This window comes from Anabrus simplex, chromosome 1 (genome assembly GCF_040414725.1).
Source record: "Anabrus simplex isolate iqAnaSimp1 chromosome 1, ASM4041472v1, whole genome shotgun sequence".
Classification (NCBI taxonomy): Eukaryota; Metazoa; Arthropoda; class Insecta; order Orthoptera; family Tettigoniidae; genus Anabrus; species Anabrus simplex.
In genome coordinates, this window is record NC_090265.1 from 1,404,348,379 (window position 1) to 1,404,368,796 (window position 20,418).

Below are 20,418 nucleotides of genomic sequence, written 5' to 3' on the forward strand. Positions count from 1 at the left end.
AGCAGATCCCCCATGGGAAGGTGGTGGCCAACCGAACAAACTGTATTGCAGCGAATCGTGGAGCTGCTCGGGACAAGCAGCCTTAAGGAGGGGGCAATGTAATGGTTGTCGAGTCCGCCATGCTAACTCGCTACGCGCTGGGGCCGTCGCCCATCGCCCCACCCCCTTACGCTCGAGCGCGCCAATCCGCGAGCAACACTCAAGTGCTGGGCCGGCCCTTCTCACTTCTATCTGCGGTCGCACCGCAGCGAACTACGGAAACGACTGGAAGACTAACCTGGAGTCTTCTATTTCGCGAGGTCCCTCGATCCATCGAACATCCGGACTATTCCAGAAGGGCTAGCGCAGGTATAAAAGAGCAGTTTCTTGCCTACAGAGCCAGTCAGTGAGAGCTAGGCAGTGAGAATTGGAGAGTGAGAGTGAGTTAGTGAGTGAGTGGGAGCGAGATTGAGTTCGCTGGAGCGCAGTCAGTGATGGCCTGGGAGTGTGCAGCCTGATGAAGTATCTGCCTGTGGAGCCGAGGACTCGTTCCTGTTTTCCTGATGTCGTGTGTGTGTGTGTGTGTGTGTGTGTGTGTGTGTGTGTGTGTGTGTCCCTTGAGGCTGGCTGCTGGAGGAGAACCTGGAGTGTTCTGGAGCGGCGAAGAAGGGAACACTAGGAGACGACGTGTGAAGACTGCGGAGTTCAACGGGTTGAGTGAACAGCGGATACTATCCCGACCTGCGAGGCTGACGTGTAGGCTGTGAACCGTGACAGCGCTAACGAGTTTGACTGAGTGGCTGAGAGAGTGTACTGTAAATAATCGATGACTATGGGTGTGTGTGTCATTGTAGATGGAACCCAAGAGAAACTAAAGAGAGAGAGCGTGCGAACCTTAAGTGTGTAAGTGTACTTGTGTAACTTGTAAGCTCGGCTATCGTCTCTGTGTGTGTGTAAATCTTTAGTGGTAGTGCTTAGTTAATAAATCTTAGAAATAGGTTGCTGCCAGGTGCTGTACGTATTTAATTACCCCGCCAACCCGTTGCAATATGTATGGAGTACGCTTCAGTATGGAAGTGAGAGTTGGACTCTGGGTAAATTAGAAAGGAATCGACTTGAAGCTGCTGAAATGTGGATATTGCAGAAAATGACCAGAACGAGCTGGACGGAAAGAAAAACCAACCTGGAAGTCTTAAGGGAAGTTAAAGAAAAGAGAAGATTCTTAAAGGAAATGGAAAACAGGAAAATAAAATTTATTGGACATGTCATCAGACACAATACTTTCATCACTAACATATTTGAAGGGAAAGTGATGGGAAAGAAAGGGAGAGGAAAACCTAGGATGAAGTATTTGGACGACATCAAGAAGAGGTTAGGTTGTAACAATTACATGGAACTGAAATGAACAGCCAATGAAAGAAGAGAGCGGTTGCATCGACAAGGCATTACCCTTTAGAATATTGATTGCATGCGCAGTTTGGATGTGCAGGAGCTTCCGCTATTCATTCATTGGACACAAAACTTTAGTCATTTGCATGTTCGGTCCGAATGTCTTTGCATACGTAATTTCCTTACAGTCAGACAGGGACTTCCTGGTGCGTCATTTTTTTGTTATAGAGTGTAGATGGAAAGGAATAATTTTCAAAAATCCAGCTGGCGATTGAAAGACTATTCTGTTCAACATATATTGTGATTGCTCACTAATTAAAATTAAACAACATTAAAATATTTACGAAATAAAATACTCAATTGTTGGACTATGTAGTGTCACTTAGTACTTACCTGATTACTTACACATACAATTGTTGATGGGTGCCAGCTACAAATAAATGTAATGATAATAGAATGAGAATCTTGAATATCCCTAGGGTGTACGGTAATAAGCTTATTTTGACAGCATAACATATAGGTTCTGGGAAAAGGAGATTGTCGTTTGGTTTCCCAACTAAAGTTTGAGGTTATCTGATCTACCATTGAAATAAAACAATTAATTGTTTTTGATACTAAACAAAATATTTGCTTTAAATTTTGAATTTGAATGGTAAGATTTGCTGCGATAATTTAAATTATAATATAAAACTCTGAAATTACAACTGAAAGAAGCTCTAGGCATTAAATTTGAAATCCTTTTGACTGGACATTTAAAAGTTGTACAAGAAATGTAGTCCTCACTGGTTTACTTAACAGTACCTTGAACACTTTGAGTATTATTAGGACGTATTCCTTTGAGTTGGTATCAGGTGTAGGTATCTCAAACCTAATTTGGTGGAGTATCCTTTTAGTTTCACAAACAAGATATAGCATGGCTTGAAAATATAATCACACTTCACAATCAACTTTACAATGAATTCACTGATAACTGTTAGTCTGCATTACGACGACTCTGTATTCGGCTGTCACTGAACTGACACAAGAACTCGACCGAATAGATACATGAAACACACTCTGAACATTTAATGCATTTGGTCACTGACGATTACGTATCCATGTGACTGCTTCTTCTTCATCTCACTGACCAACTGTGGCCTCACTCTCCATATGACTATCCATCGACCAAGATTCCATCCAACTGACCGTTCACCATCCGTCTGACTACAACACTTCATCATTCAAGGCTTTCCATCCAACTGATTGGCCGCAATAGGATACTCATCCTTATATACACACTACAGGGTGTCCGAGAAGTCCCCGTACCCCTAGTTTCATATTATAGTGGAGTACTTACATATAAAAACTATGAATCCAGGGAATCTGTATGTGCACCATCATGCCTTACATAGAGTTCTATCCGTCTCCAAGTCCTCATTGACATCTTGCGGAGCATCTCATGAGTTTTGGAACGAAACGCTTCCTCCATACTTTGGCGCAATTCTTCATTAGTCGTATACCGACATTGAGGCATGTGGGACTGGATTATTCCCCATAATGAGTTGTCTGGCATGGTAAGGTCCGGGCTTCGTGGTGTCCATTTCAACGGGGCTGGAGATGTTGGTGAGCCACGGCCAATCCAGCGGCCTTGATATTGTTCATCAAGGAACTCGCACACCTGAATAGTAAAATGTGCTGGAGCCCTATCCTGTTGTAACCACACATGACCCATGATTCCCTTGTCTTGAAGCTGAGGTATTAACCAAGATTGTAACATATGCAAATAAGATTCTCCATTCACATACCCAACAAAAAAATACGGTCCGCACAAGTGACGTGATGATATCCCGCCCCATACCATAACATGAGGGGGGGTTCCTTTCCAATGCTTGTACATAATGAGGATTTTCCTAGACCAGAAAACCACGTTCCTCCTATGTGAACTGTGATATATCGCACATTCATCAGAAAATAACTCTCTTGAGTGAGATACGGCAGTTGGGAATTGTTCCAACAAAGCATGGCAGGCTGCAACTTGTTGCTCCATGTCATTGTCAGATAATTCATTCACATGCATCGGCCTAAATCCTTTCATTTTCAAATCTCTTTTAATGTAGTCATGCATTGTTGACTGCAGTACTTGAAGTTCAGCTGCTCTTTTGTGAATGGATTTCAATGGAGACTGCTCAGTTGATTGAGCGACGGTGGCACACGTTTTTTCCTGCATCTTCTTACATCCTGTCTTTGACACTGCCTAAAGCAAATGCACGTTTCTCCCAATCAAGCAGAGTAGCTTTACGAGGTGGGGGTTTGCCAAAGCAATCTCTAAATGCACTCATTAACACTGTCATTGTTTGTCCCTATGTGGTCGTTCGTGCACCCACACACATGCCACTAATCGCTCCTCAACAGTGTAGCTGTGTCCGCTCACGTCCGCCTTGACTCACTCTAAATATCTTAACTTAATCTTGTGACCCCTCACACAGGCGGTAACCTATCCACATGTGAGGCGCCACACCTATGGCTACTGACCGGGCATGTTGTTCCACCCTGGTGAGAAAAAAAAGGAATCGCCCTCCCTGGAACAACACGTCCGGTCCCCCATGCAGTTGACAGAGTTAGAACCTCACCATTCCGTTTGGCAGCAGTTCACATGGGTGCTGGCGCCCAGTTCCCCATGTATCCTGCCTCTCTCTCCCTCTCCCTCCTTTCTCAGCCTCTTATCTATTAACACTTGTCAACCACACTAGGGATAGGACTGTTCTATCCCTTCCTCTTATGACGTTCCCTTCCCCTCCCCTTCTTACAAACAACAATAAAAAATTTTAAATACAAAATGATATAATAAATAAAAAGAAATATATATATATACTGAGTGTACTGTGTGTTCACTCACATAGGCAGAAAAGCCAAGCCTTACGAGCGCCATCCCTATAACTAACTCTAAACTCCTAGCTTATTAAATGATACCTCACACCGGTGGATGACCAGACCCCATGTGAGGTGTGATCCCTAAAACTACTGTCCGTCTGTGTTCACAGTGCCGATAATAATAATAATAATAATAATAATAATAAAAAGAGAAATTAGATGGAAATAATAATAAAAATAATATCATTGTTACAATTAAATCCAATAAAACTAACGATAATGATTGAATACCCTACAATCCATTCCTAAGTAATTCATCTAAGTATAAAATACCTATCGATCGGTGGATTGTCAGAGGCCTGCTATTCGGAGCAAGAGGCGCCCTCCCTAGTCAGACATCGAACTTCCTACAAAACTTGAAAGTTCCATTTGCGAGTTAGAAAAAATAGTAATACAGATAATGAGGGATTCTCTGCAAATCATTCACTTCCATCTGTACCTCAGAACGTGATTGACATTTCTCCCCCACTAACCCCGGGAAAAAAGAAGATAACAGCTTCAACGATTAAATTTTCATTTCTTGATATTTTTAAACTCCATTGAAATTGAAACTGTATTCCGGATCCAAATGGTCACCCTCATTGGAGGACGGACGATTTATTTATTTAATAAATCTCTCTCTCTAATCTAGCATTTCTCTATCTTACATTCTACACGCAGCAATTATACCAGATCGTTGCTGCAAAATCCACCGAAATCACATTTCAACATCTTCGGCACATGACTTTGTCTGGTCAGTTCTGAATACGCATTTCTTGTCCACTGACCTACTTACTACTGGCTGAATTCCAGTGCAATGTTCGTCAACAGTTACATAATAACCTGCCGTATCACAATCGATAAGGCCTCCTACTGTTACAAAATCTAGACAGCTCCCTAACGTAATTCATTACACTCACCTTCCTCTTTTCCAAGACTTCCACACACCTCTAACTTTACATCCTTTACACATCAACTTGTTCATCCTATGTCTCTTCCTCTTTCGTCTTTCTCTCACAAGATATTTTAATCGCACATAAGTACCTGTTCAACTCCCCTCCATCTTCCCATTGTCTAATAATCCACCTTATAATATTCTGCTCATCCCCTTTTCCTTATAATTCACGATGTTTGGCACTCAATAAACTATTCCTTAACTTACTTGTTTCTTTACAATTACCTATTAAGTGAAAATTGTCACTTACTACCCCACATAATATACTGTCTTATCTCTACCCTTCAGCCAACCCTTATTCTTGTGTAGTCCCATCAGCCACCCCATACCAAGCCACCCCTGTTTAACCTATGAACATTTATAACATTTATCCCAATTATTTCCACTACTTTATTAAAAACACTAAGGGAACTTCTTAGCCTAATTTCTTCTAATAAGTTCTGCCTATGCATATCTCTAATCCTCCTTGAAAGCACCTTGATCCCTCTGGCTTCTGACTTCGTCCACACCTCTGCCCACATGTACCCCAAGCCTATCTTCTCCAAGTATCCTTTAATTTTTTCTAGCCAGCATCCCTTATACATGCTCTTCAGTTGTTGCTTGTACGCGGTGTGCAACACTCTCCTCCCTTCTTCTCTTTTCAATAACATCTAGTATTTAACTGTTCTTTTCACACACTCAAAATCTTCCCCACACACTAATTCAACCCCTGCATTCGCTGTGCACTGAGGGAGTCGCATCACCGACTTACCAAAATTACTAATAATTTGTCTTAATTCCGCTCAAGTTTTTGACTGAGGCCAGGGCAGCCATCCCCTTGCTTCTTGCCCTTCTAATTTGATCCTCCCAAGTCCCTTTTCTGTTAATAATCACTCCTAAATATTCCAACTTACTTACTTTTTCTAACCTATCTCCCTGCACCATCCAATCCCCATCTTTCTTCCTTCCTTTGTGTGCCTGCGCAACGAGCACTTTAGATTTGCTCCCGTTAATTTTCAAGGCCCATTTCTTTCCAAAGTCCGACACTGCATTTAAGCTCTTCTGCATCCCAACTGCCGTTAAAGTCATCGATATCACATTATCTGCAAAGATCAATCCCGGTATCTCCTACCCATTAATCACCAGCACGGCCCAGTTGTTCCCCGTGTCCATCCAAGATATCTTTAATAAATAAAATAAACAATAACGGTGATAATTTACACCCTTGCTTTAAACCCACCTTAGACTCTATGGGTCTGCTCAACCTGTCGTCTCCCAATTTTACACAGCACCCAACCACTTTATATATCGCCTCCACTGCTCGTATCATCTTTTCCGAGACCCCCAACCTACCCAACTTTTCTAATAGCGCCCCTCTATTTACCTTATCGATTGCCTTTTCAAAGTAAATTGCCGCTACATACACCTTACCTCTTGGCAAGCTCATATATTTCTCTAAAACCGTCTCTAGTATCATTATATTGTCCACTGTTCTTTTCTTTTTCCTAAATCCCCCTTGGTAATCTGACAATAGTTTATTTCTTTCGGCCTGTTCACTTAACCTGTTAGATAATTATTCATACTGTTTTTGCTACCCTTTTTCTTATATATCGGACATATAATTCCTGTTTCCCACTCCTTAGGGTACTTCCCCTCATCAAAAATATTATTGAATAGTTTTAATATCCCCTCTATCATTGTCCCATTTTGCTCATTTTTTTCCAAAACTTATTATTGATACCATTGCAACCCCCTGCCGACCTGCCCCTAATTCCTTTTATCACACCCAAAGTTTCTTCTCTTGTCATTTCTTTGTCTAGTTCATATATTGCCACTGTTCTATTCCTCCAAATTGCTTCTTCCCCCGTCTCACTCAACCATTCCTCCCCCTGCCCCCCCGAGTAATTCACTAAAGTAGCTCACCCATTGTAGATCCTCAATACTCATTTTCTTTAGTCTCCTTCCACCCTTATTTATTCTGTTTATCCTTTCCCAAACTTTTTCAACGCGGTTCAACCTACATTCTTTATTTATTGCTTCAGTTTGCTCTTCTATCCACACCTTTTTTATCTCACAAATTTTCTTTTTGTATTCTTTCCTTAACTTACGGAAATCCTCTCTTTCTGTGCTCTCACCTTTTTTCCTATACTCTCCTAATGCTCCCAACACTCTCTTTTGCATTCTTTCACACTCTCTATTAAACCATTCTTCTCCCTCTTTCTTTTTTTCCTTTATCAATATTATTTTCCTCTAATGTCCCCTCCCATCCATATTTTAGTAAGTGTAATTCTTCTTTCACTATCATATCCCAATCCCGTTCCACTTTCTCTGTCCATTTGTACTTAGTATACCCACTCCCTAGTTCATCCTTCATCTTAACTTCTTTCTTTATATGCTTCTCCTCCCCACTTTTTATCAGCACCTAGATTGGGAAATGGTGTGATTCAATCCAGTCTCCTGCTTCCATCCTTACAATATCCTCTAACACTCCCTCCGAGCTTAAAACTATATCAATCACACTACCTCCCTACTCTGAAACATAGGTCAGTTTCCCCATACTGTCACCCTCCTTCCAGTCATTCAGAATATATAAATTCCCCGCTGTGCACATCTCTAAGAGCTTCTCCCCTTAGCTGTTAATGATTTTACCCTCACTTCTTTTACTTTTCAACATACGCCTCCCTTCTTCCATACTATATACTGGGCCCTGTTCCCCTATTCTCGCGTTCCAATCTCCAAATAGCAACATGTCATCTTCTTCAGCAAGCTTCTCTCTTATCATACTAATATGCACCAATAGCTCTTCAGAAAGATGCTTATTTGTATATACGGAACTAGGATGGCAATATACGAAAGCTAGACTTATTTTCTTCATCCTTCGCTCTACCTGCCCCATATTAAATCTCATCCAGATAGCTTCTTGCATGTCTGTCTCGATATCCTCTACTAGTTCACTAATTTCTTCCTTGATTAGTACTACCATTCCTCCTGGGGCGCGACCCTTATTCCTCTCCTTTCTTCTATATTTATATTTAACCACAAATCCGTTCCATGAAATCTTTTCCCCTGTTTCCAGCCATGTCTCCAAGAGTGCCACAACATCAAAACTTTCTACTACTTCCTTAACCTTTTATTTTCCTAATTTGCTTAATAGCCCCTCAATATTCACACATCCTATTTTCCAATATGGTTATAACTTATCCCTCCCTTGGTTATAACTTATCCCTCCCTTCCAAATTTCCTCCCTTATTCTTACTCCTTGTAGCTCTAGCCCCCTTACTCTCTGTTTCCATTCCTCCTTTTTTTAACATTCTCTGCTGCTCCATGCCCTCCGTATCCTCCATCCCCTTACACACTTTACCCCACAAGTCTTTTAGGCTCCAAATTCTTCCTTTGTTCATAACAGCTTTACCTTTCTGTCGATCACTCTTTTCGCCTCCTTTCTTATTCTCTAAACCACTGCATTCTGCTCCCACTGGTTCTTGCGGCGCACCCTCACTCACCTCTTCACTGCTCAGTTCTTCTGTATCCACACTGCATTGTCCACTTCCACCTTGGTTGGTCTCCACTCTTTCCTCCACTCCATCCCTAGTTGTTTCTGCTTCCTTCCTTCCTTCCTTCCTTCCTTCCTTCCTTCCTTCCTTCCTTCCTTCCTTCCTTCCTTCCTTCTTGTACTGCCATCACTCCCACCTCAGTATTGTCGTGTTTGTCCATCTCTTTCAGTTGCGACACTGAGTGCTCTCTAACCCATCTTCCATTCATCACCACTAGCCTCTGACCTCTTATGCAGGCTTTTAGCTCTTGCTGTCCTGCTCTCCAAAGATGCCTGTTCAAAATCTTAATATTTTCACCACCTTCTTTTCCCATGTCTCTTTTCAGCCATACTTTCTGACCCTGTAAATTGTTGCCATTTCTTAACACAATTTCTGCCATTAGGGTAGAGAAAAACTTTACCCTAATTGGTCTCTGTCCTTTAGTAGCCATGCCCACTCTCTCCACATCATCTATTTCAGCTTCACTGAAATTTGTCTTCATCCTATTCTGTATGACCTCTACCATCTTTTAGACTATGTCACTCTTGCCTTCCTTCTCACCTTCTTCCACACCAGATATAAATATAGCTTTCTTCATACTCTCCTGACTGTACCCCTCTGCTTCTTTCATCTTCATCACCTCCTTTTCTAGATGTTTCACCTCCCTCTTTATAACTCTATTTCTTTCTCGTTGTTGCACGTTCTGTTATTTGATTCTTCAGACTTTGTTTCTAACCATTTCTTCATGTTCCCTATCTCCTTTCTCTGCTCTTCCATCATGTCCTTTATTTCTTACACCTTATTCCATTGGCAATTTTCTTGTATCACTTCCCTCACTAACACCTTAAGTGTTGCTAAATCTTCAGCACTGAATTTGCCACTGGTATTTGGGCCTGGGTTTAATTCCACCCCCACCCACCCCCCTAATGACCAGTAGCACAGCTATCACTGCCGCTACCAGCACCGCTTCACCTATTTTAACCACCTCTTCTCTTATTACCAGTCCATTCGTGAACTCCTTCCTCTGCTTCCACTGCCACGTCGCAATCGTGGCCCGGTATTGCTCAATACCAAGCATGTTCACAGCACACACTGCACAACGTGACTTCGCTCCTCGCTTGCTCAAGCTGGACAGATACTTCTAAATACATACAGTGACAGAGCAATAACTCAAGAGTTACTGTAACAGTATTGCACCATGTGCTGTAACGTCTTAAAAGTTGTTTCACAAAATATATCCATATCTGATATTAGGCAGCAGATCTCACTCTGCATTATCTTAATACTAACATACAAACACATATATGTATACATAATAAATTAAATACAGTGATGCAAGCAATAATTAATACATAGTAAAATCAGATTATAGAACCAAACCAAACCCCATGGCACTACAGCCCTTGAAGGGCCTTGGCCTACCAAGCGACCGCTGCTTAGCCCGAAGGCCTGCAGATTACGAGGTGTCGTGTGGTCAGCACGACGAATCCTCTCGGCCGTTATTCTTGGCTTTCTAGACCATCAGATTATAGAATTGAATCAAATAATAGTTACAACAACAACAATAATAATACAGAGGAATGTTTGTAATGGGACTTGAACCATTACAATATTTCCTAATTTGCCTATGTATTTGTCTAGTATTGTAACTAAAAGGAAATCCCCCCGCCCAAAAAGAAGAAAATCATCTGATAATCTTCTGGCAAAGACATCCCCAAATGTTCAAATCTTTTTATTCTGTATCCCCTTGTGATATCAGCAATATCCTGTTCACCAACATGCCTAAATCCGACGATTCTAAATCTGAAGTTACAATATTAAAAAGAAAGTATAGAGGTTCCACCTTTTCAATACACTGTTATTAAGTTGTACCAATATTAAGTTACAATATGTTGACTTTGGGACTGGTTTTGACACATTTAAGGTGTCATCATTAGCTGATTACGAGAACAGGGCAAAAGGGCTAAATCATTAACAATTATAAACATGCATAACAAATATAAGACGTTATTCACAGTCAAAAGGACGTTTATTGAAATATCAACACTTTTTATGAAGAAGTAAATTCAGTTGAAGTTCCTTTGTAATGTGACAGTTTTGTATATTCCTGCTGTTAAGTTAAGGAGAGTTTGTGAGGCCCTCCTTTGCCCCTTCCCTACCTTTGCTCATTCCTTACTTCATGTTTAGCTTCATATTTTGCTTCCCCTACACATGTCAATCATCGTGGAACGCCGATAAAGGTGAGCCTCATAATTTAACTTGTTTTATTTCTTACCCCTTGTTTCATTTCTACTTAAGTCTCCTTTTCTTTAGGCTTCATATATCTGCATAGAACTGAGGAACCTTAAGTCCTACACTATATCCTAGGACTTCATGTATGTCGCTTTCCACTCTTCAACATGCCGATAAAACAAATGCCTATAAGACCTTGCTTAGCAACAACTGTACACGAGCTGCATCTCTCAAGATCAATCTTTTAATGAGTCATCCCTCAAGATTTTATGTTGGATCAAGCTTTTTAACTCATTATTTACCATCATTTCAATGTCTTTTTACGTGATTATAGCACAGCAGGAATATACAAGACTGTCACGTTACAAATGAACTTCAACTGAATTTACTTCTTCATAAAAAGTGTTGATATTTCTACGTATATCCTTTTGACTGTGAATAACATCTTATATTTGTTATGTTTGTTTATAATTGTTTATGATTTAGTCCTTTTGCCCTGTTCTCTTAATTGGCTGATGATGACACTTTAAATGTGTCGAAACCGGTCCCAAAATTAACATGTTGTAACTTAATATTGGTACAAATTAATAACAGTGTATTGAAAAGGTGGAGCCTCTATACTTTCTTTTTAATATTGTGATTCTCAGTTCAATACGGAACAATTATGTTTTTAACTTTAAATAAATCTGAAGTGTTAAAATTAAAACAGCAATTAAGGAACCTAAAGCGGAACTTGGCTAGGGCAATGTAACAATGAGTGCACATTGTACGGCACACTCCCGACAATCACACAAACGACAGGCCAAGACATCAAATAAATAATCTGACACAGTCGAACAGATCACAGTTGTGAAGAATGGAACATTCTCACTTTAGGTAATGGGACATCAAACCCAGACAACTTGACCCTGAGCAAACCACAAGAAGATATTAAATTTATTCGCTCAAAACACACGACTTGCACTTGTTTCATTGTAAAAGTACAGTGTGGAGTTTGTATATATATATATATATTTTTTTATGTATATAGAGGCAAATTTTTTGTGCCTGTTAAAAACTTGTACATAGTCGATTGTTAACTGTAGCATCATACGCTAAATAATAATCAAGACATATTGATAAATTATTACTAAACTTCCTACTGATGCAAGTTTTACAAAACACAGTACCTTTTAACTTAGTATTAAGATGTTTTAAAAACTTACAACAAGAGTATCAACATTGTAATACTGTAATCAAATGAATGAGCATATGTATGAACATCAAGATCAGTGACATTGTAACGAACTGAAAAATTTTAGACTTTTAAATTCCTATTCCAAGCATATTTTAATACTACAACACATCAGTGTTATTCAGAATTAGTCATTTAAAATTAGAACAAGTGATGGTTTAATATTATATGTTATTTTTAATAAGATCAAGGTTCTTCAGCAGCTGAAGATGACCCACGCATAGGGTCGAAACCGGTACTGCAATGTAAAAATGTTTTAAGTACCTCATAATTAATTGTAGTATTGATTAGGTGGAAAGTTCCAATCTTGATACTTGTGATCAAGGGTGATACTTGTTGAACTTCATTTACTATTCATTTGAAACTGTTGATATCATCACAACCATCATCTCAGTTCTCTGATTTGTTGCGACTTGTATGCAGTCTTACCGCTCTCTCTGAATTATTGAACTATATTAAGATATTTTTTTCTCTAATGAACTTAGATTAATTGATATATGTGACTGCTTATGTGTATATGTGTGTTGATACATTGTAATAATTATATTTCAAGTAGGTAATATTTGCTTACTGGTTCCAAAAATTTTGTGTTTAGACCTACTTTTAGTTGTGTGTCTGACAAAGATACCTTTGTCAAAACTGGGCTATTACAGGAGACGACTTATTAATTATAATTGGGCACAATAAAGTAAGTGGAGATGTCAAACTTATTAGCGCCTAAGAGGATCTCTTATGGTGTTTTAACATTTAAAACAGGTCGCAAGTGTTTAAAAGTCTCGTAAGCACTGGTGTTAACTTGGAGCCAAGGTCGGACCCAGCGCTGCGGCGGACCAGGCATGCTACACCTGTGATATCACTCTTCTTCTATTCGTTATGACAATACTTTTACATTTTAACACTAACATTTTTATATCATCATTATTTGACTTCCAGCTCCCTGTATTCTTATCACTGTTCCCATGAATGTACCTCCCTGTATCCCTACTAAACAAATCTCCAAGCTTAAACATACCACTGCAGTTCAAGAGAAGACCAAATAGGGTCCTTAGGGAAATAGATGAAACAAGGGAATTGATCAACATTGTAGTAAAGAGGAAAACCAAATTCCCTGGCCACACACTTCGACATAACACATTCCTTACGACTATGCTGGAAAGAAAAGTTCTGGGTAAGAAGGGAAGAGGAAGGCCGAGGAAGAAGTATCTGGATTCCATGATGGACAGGCTGATTTTGAGAAAAATATGTTGACCAGAAACGCTCAGCAGAGGAGAGACAAATGTGGTTGCAGCGACAAGGCCTTGCCTTCAGAATATGAATGAATATTTTCCTGTTAGAATTAAAAAAAGAAACATGGTACATATAAAGGAAAGGGAAAATTATTGAATATTTAAAGAAGTGGATAACTTATGATTTATTGTGAGAAAACCTAAGAAAGAACTACTAGTGCTAAAGTAGCAGGTCTCTTTCTCTTTGATTAATTATTGTGCAAGGCTTCTTAACCATCATATTTTTAAAAAAATAGTTGTTCCTCTATATCACTTCAGATTATCCAGAGATCCAAGTTAAAGAGGGGTTAACTTAACGAGGTTCTAGTGCAAAATAAATGGAATAAATTTGCTTGCCATTTACTAGGCACAGGATTATTTAATTTTTTTTAAATCTCTCTCTCTCTCTCTCTCTCTCTCTCTGAGTCTAACTATAACATTGGCTGTGATTGATCTGCAGGTGTGAAAAACTCATGCAGATGAATTCAGTGTTACGTGATCAATTAGAGGAATCCCATCAAGCAAATGAAGCTCTGACTTCTGATCTACAAAAACTGACAAATGACTGGGAACAGCTGCAAGAGGAAATGCTTATGAAGGAAGATGAATGGAAAGAGGAAGCACAGGTGAAGTTTCATCTATATTTTTATATGCTTCAAAATATTTTTCATGTTTAAATTTCAGTTTTGAATAGTATTAACCAGATTTGCAGAGTGAATGGGTCCCACTAAACAGGGAGTACACTGGATACAGGAGAAGTGGCTCTGTGATGCACTCGTGGAGCCTACGGCCTTCTCCAGGCTGTGACTGTGTGGAGAATTCCAGACAATGCTTCACATCACCTTCAGATGCTCACCTTATAGAGCCTTCACTGGGAATATTGATGACCTTCTGACATTGTCAACAGCGGCTATTCGTTGGCTGTAACAACTAGACATCCTGGTTTAGTTCATGTTTTTAATTTGTTAATTTACACATACATTTATATTTTCCTTCATTTTTGTTGGGTTTTTCCCTGTATTGTACATATCTCTCCCCATTTCCATTTTGTTTTTTTTTTCTTTCACTTTCTGTGACTCAGCTGGCAGCGCTCTGGCCTCTCACCGCTGGGTTCCGTGGTTCAAATCCCGGTCACTCCATGTGAGATTTGTGTTGGACAAAGCGGAGGCAGGACAGGTTTCTCTCCGGGTGCTCTGGTTTTCCCTGTCATCTTTCATTCCAGAAACACTCTCCAATATCATTTAATTTCATCTGTCATTCATTAATCATTGCCTCAGGGTAGTGTGACAGGCTTCGGCAGCTGGCACAATTCCCATCCTCACCGCTAGATGGGGGCTTCATTCATTCCATTCCTGACCTGGTCAAATGACTGGAAACAGGCTGTGGATTTTAATTTTTTTTCATTTTCTTTCACTTTTTGTATTTATTTGGTTTGTAAATAATTCATTGTGTTTTTCATCATGTTCTTTCTTTCTCAGTTTGTGTGTGGCTTGACTTGTACCATATGTTAAGTAAATAACCAGATTATGTTGACATTATTTGGCATTAACTTCAGTTTTTGTCAATTCTACTGCCACAAGAAATTTATAGGAGAAAAAAATATGGTTTGTGATAAAAAAAAATGAACACCAAAAATATCCTGTAACTTACATTTTCCTTTTGAATAGCCTGGTACTTATGAAAACATGGAGATATGTTTCATTGATCCCATGTTAATTTCTTTTATAGGCTTTCAATGACTACTATACTATGGAGCACAATCGCCTGCTAAACCTCTGGAAAGATGTTGTTTCCGTTAAGAGGCTGTTTTCTGAAATGCAAGCAGCAACACAGCGAGATCTATCAAAGATTCGCTTTGAAATGGCATCTTCCTCACGAGATATGACAAATGCCTGCAGTGGAATCGTCAGCTCTATGCATCAAACCAGCAGAACTGGGGTGAGGCCAAACACTCTTGTATATCATTTTATCAACTAAATTTTAGTTTATATTTGACTGAATTTGCCTGTGGCCTAATGCTGTTTTTGTATTAGATTCTAATAATTCACTTACTTTTAATAGCAACATGTCATAAGAAATTTCATTTTTACATGCATAAGTACCACACATTTTTATCTTCAAAATTTTGTTTCTAGTAATAATGGTATACCAAGCATGCATTACTGTTATGAGAATTTCTTCATGTTTATGGAAATCTAACAAAATCCTTGTTGATATCACTATGTCATCCTACAGGCCTTGAATTTTGTGGTCTCTGAGGTTAGGGATTTAACTGGAGGCCTACATGAGAATTTTATAATTCAGGGCCCTCTTACCATACCAGTAATTATCACTTATACACCAATACTGCGCAATACTTTGACTATACTTATACTATTTTATGAAGGTGTTGTATTTTTTTTTTTACAATTTGCTTTACATTGCACCAACACAGATAGGTCTTATGGCGATGGTGGGATAGGAAAAGGCTAGGAATAACAGGTAGGGACCCTCTTAAAGGCAGCCCTGCACAGGGAGTGGCGCCCCTGCCAATGTGAGTCCCAGAGCACACTGACCCGGTGTGTAACATCTGGTAAAGAGTCCCAGCTCAGGGTAACGAGTGAAGACCTCAACAGCAGTAAAAGTGGAGAATATGATTCGGTACTATGGAGCTGGCGGAGGAGGCAACCCATTCCTCTAGTGGTAGTACATATGAAACCCACTGCATTGTGGGATGAGGAGGGATACTCAAAGGCTAAGGGAGTAAACCCCGAAAGAAAGTACTCAGTTACGTTAGGCCTAGCAAGCCAGTAAATGAGCTTATTTGTAGTTGCTTTCAAGACACATAAGAGCCTCTGAATGCATTTATCAACTAAATTAGATGTCAGCATGAACAGACTCATGTCAGGGATGATGGTTTATGGCCTGATGATAGACAGGGTCTTGCAAAAATGCAAAAATCCTTTAGGAGACTAACACAGATTGGGACCATCAATTTACTCATTCTCACAGGAAAAAAGAACTAGTGAACCTCATGGAAAGGAGGAAATTAATGATACTGGGGCTGAGTGAAACCAAATGGAGAGGGAAAGGAATGAAGAAATGAATAAAACAGTATACACTGTATTGGCATGGAAATGACAAAGAGATGAGGAATGGTGTTGGTTTCATCATGAGTAAAGATCTCGAAGGAGTCGTTGATATTCAGTATGTTAGTGAGAGAATAATGAAGGTGACTGTGCATGTAGGGAAAGAAAAACTAACTTTGGTACAGGTGTATGTACCTCAACTGGACGTTGTCAAGAGGATTAGAACCAGTTTCTTGATGATTTGAAAGAAGTTATTAGTAAAGAGAAAGTAATCATTATAGAAGATTTGAGTACACAGATTGGGGCAGACACAACAGAATATGAGAACGTATTGGGACTTCATGGATATGGTGGAAAAAATATAAAAAGTGAACATCTCCTTGACTTCTATATGAGGAATGGGTTGATGGTGTAAAATAGTTGGTTCAAGAAGAGACAGAGCCATAAGATAACACGATACAGTTGAGATGGACTACAAAAGATTGTAATTGATTATATCATCTTAGATGAAGAAAGGAGCAGAATGGTAACAGATGCCAGAGTAATACCCAGCGAGAGCCTTGACAGTCTATTAGTAGCGGACCTGAGAAACTTCTATGTGCCAAAAGTACAGAAGAGGAAAATGCCAAAACTCAAGGGAACTCCAGAAAATCGTTAAGAGAACTGAGTATCAGAACTGGATAAAAACCCTCTTACTAAGAGATGAAAGGAAAAATGGAGAGGCAGAATGGACCAGCCTAAGGGACACATTGGTTAAGGAAGCAACTGAAGTTTGTGGAAAGACAAGTATGAAAATAAGGGAGAAGGAAATACCGTGGTGGAATGAATGAGTGAGAGCAGCAATCAGGGAAAGAAATCTCTTGCAGAATGAAAGGGAACGGGAGAAAAATAAACCGGATCTTACTAGAGATGAGGCAAAGATCAGAAACCTCGAACAATTATACCGAAACAAGAAACTGGACGTTAAAAGAACGGTTACAGAAGAAAAGACCAAGGTATGGAATATATTCACTCAGAAACTGAGGAAGACAGCAGAGGCAATAAGAAACTACTGTATAATGCTATCAGAGGTAAAAGGAAACCAATGAATACCATAAAGGCACTTGAAGATGGAAATGGAAATCTGGTTAGGACAGAAAGTGACATGAGAGAAGTCCTGAAGAACCATTTCGACCACCTACTGAATAGACCAGATCAAGAACAAAGTACAGAAGCGGAAATCGAAGCCTAAAGTGAGGAACCTCCCATCACCTGGACAGAAACTGAGGCAGCCTTAAAATCTATGCCTAAAGGAAAATCTTCAGGTGCAGATGAAGTGAATGCGGACATCATAAAGGTAGCAGGCATCCAGGGTATACAATGGCTACACAGAGTACTAAATGCAATATTGACAGACAACAAAATGCCTGCAGATTGAAGCAAGGGCGTTATAATTTCCCTGTTTAAGAAAGGCAACAGACGGAACCCACCAACTATAGAGGAATAACCCTGCTGTCTAATGGGCTAAAAATTCTAGAGAAGATCATAGAAAGGAGATTGAGAACCATCATTGAACCACAGTTAGAGGAGGAACAATATGAATTCAGAAGTAACAGATCAGCAATGGATCTAGTTTTTAGCACCCGCATGCTGATGGAAAAGTATTGGGGGAAAGGCAAGAACCTGGTCATTGTATTCCTGGATATAGAAAAGGCCTATGCTAGTGTTATGAGAGATATGATCTAGAAGTGGCTGAGGAAAAGAAATGTGTCTGAAGGACTGGTAAGGAAAATTCAGATGTTCCACAAAGTTTGTACTAGCTGTGTACAAATTGGGGAAGGTCGATCATCATAGTTTGAGACCAAGAGTGGAGTTCAACCAGGAAGTGCATTGTCCCCACTAATTTTCATCACTGTTATGGACAATATAATGAAAAATGTCAAGGAAAAGTTAGGTGAACTGAATGCAGTGGCCTTTGCTGATGATATCATGATTTGGGGTGAAACAGAAGAGGAAGTACAGACCAGACTCAGTGTATGGAAATCCCAGTGCCAGGAATATAACCTTAACATCAGTGAGACCAAGACATTGGTGATGGCAGTCAACAGAGAAGGGTGTCCAGCAAGTTTAAAACTAGGAGACCATCAGCTAGAGTGTGTGGATAGTTTTCCTTACCTTGGAAGTGTAATCTCCAGTGATAATTTGGTCAGAAAGGAAATTATAAACAGAATGCAAAAGGGATCGGAATTCTACCAACAAGTAAAAACACTTTTATGGGATGACATGATTCCAAAACCGGCCAAACTGATGATGTTTAACAGCTATTTCATACCAATATTGACCTATGGGATTGAAGCGTGTACCCTCACAAAGGAGATTCATCAAGACTGCAAGCATCAGAGATGAAATTTCTTAGATCCACCATCCAGAAGACCAAGATGGACAAGTTAAGAAATGAGGAGGTGTAGAAAGAAGCCGGAATAAAGACATCCATATTAGACCGAATCGGCACATCCAGACTATGGTGGTACGGGCATGTGATGAGGATGGAGCCTACAAGAATAGCCAGAATAAATTTGGAAAGACAGGTGGAGGGGAAAAGACCTGCAGGAAGACTTAAAACCCGATGGATGTACATGATCAAGGTTGATCTATTTACCAGAGGATGGACAGTGGATGATGTTCTCCATGACACGTTGTATATGGACAGGAAGAAGTGGAAGAGGCTCATTAACAGTACCTGGGAAACTGGAACTATAGAATGATGATGGTAATAGGAGTGAGAAGGAAGCTGCTGTGGCCTTAATTAAGGCACAGCCCCATCATTTGCCTGGTGTGAAAATGGGAAACCATGGAAAACCATGTTCAGGGCTGCCAACAGTGGGATTCAAACCCAAACAGATGTACCCCCCATCATTCCACGTAAGTAGTATGAAGATTATAGTGTTTGACGCTCCTGTAACATCAGCGGAGGACCTTATTGCTGGAGTCTGCGGAGCGATAGAAATTTTTTAAATACAACCGCACTATTGGGTCATGTGCGTGAGGTTCAGCACCGCCGATGTAAGTTCTGCCATGGCGTAGGAGGTACACAGTTCAAACAGCAGTGACAGTCAACAGAACATTCACAGCTGAGTGAGGTTAGTATAAATTTTGCTACAAAAAAATTAATAATCACCAAGTTTATTGTATTTGCTTTTGTAAAAAAGCTTGCCAGTCTGCCTCTGTGATATGCTTAATGTGATTTGTAATGAGCCCTGTGTGCTACTCATGTTGGGTTTATTGCGCACACCCATCTCACACTTCGATGCGCTACAGCGTCCAAGCCGTGCATTTCTGATATGGTTTCCTTCTTGAAAACAGATCTGTTTGCCTTCCCACACAACGTACTAAGCGTTGTTGGTGTTTTTTTGGGACACTCTGTATATACATGACCAGTACATGTCCAATTAAATTCTATAGGCTCCGTGCGTATAGCAATGTGCTGCTGTGGGTGGACATTACGAGAACTACTTAGGGGCACCTTCATCAACAGCTGACCATAAGCTGGAATATGTGTGATGTTTACATACATATATTCAATCATTTTACAGTGGCCCTCTATTGCTGAATGCCTTTCTATGTTTTTGTCTAAAGCCATTATTAGAATCTAAGACTACATTCCCTATGTGTTGATCCGGTCATGTTTGTGATGTAGACAGCCGCGTAATGGATCACACTGGCGTAAAGAGTAGAAACTTGTGTCACTGTACATTCTTCGTCCCAAGTTTTGTTTTTGACACAGCATATGATAACTACGTATGTTTTTTCAGCTAATTTCTTATCTTCCATTTTACAATGAATATATCATCCTTCATAGTTTTGACTTTACTCGATAAAACAACTACTGGTTGGGTATAACTTGAAAGCGGAACCC

The 20,418-nt window shown here is 39.8% G+C and overlaps 1 protein-coding gene across 1 annotated transcript in view; it reads left to right on the forward strand.

The window, feature by feature from the left end:
* Nucleotides 1-20,418, forward strand: part of Root (ciliary rootlet coiled-coil, rootletin) — a 461,920-nt gene that overhangs the window by 65,829 nt on the left and 375,673 nt on the right. Inside the window, exons 5-6 of the mRNA XM_067137854.2 lie at nucleotides 13,916-14,081; nucleotides 15,184-15,393. Coding sequence (XP_066993955.2) covers nucleotides 13,916-14,081; nucleotides 15,184-15,393 — 376 coding nt within the window. The remainder of the gene's footprint in view (nucleotides 1-13,915; nucleotides 14,082-15,183; nucleotides 15,394-20,418) is intronic.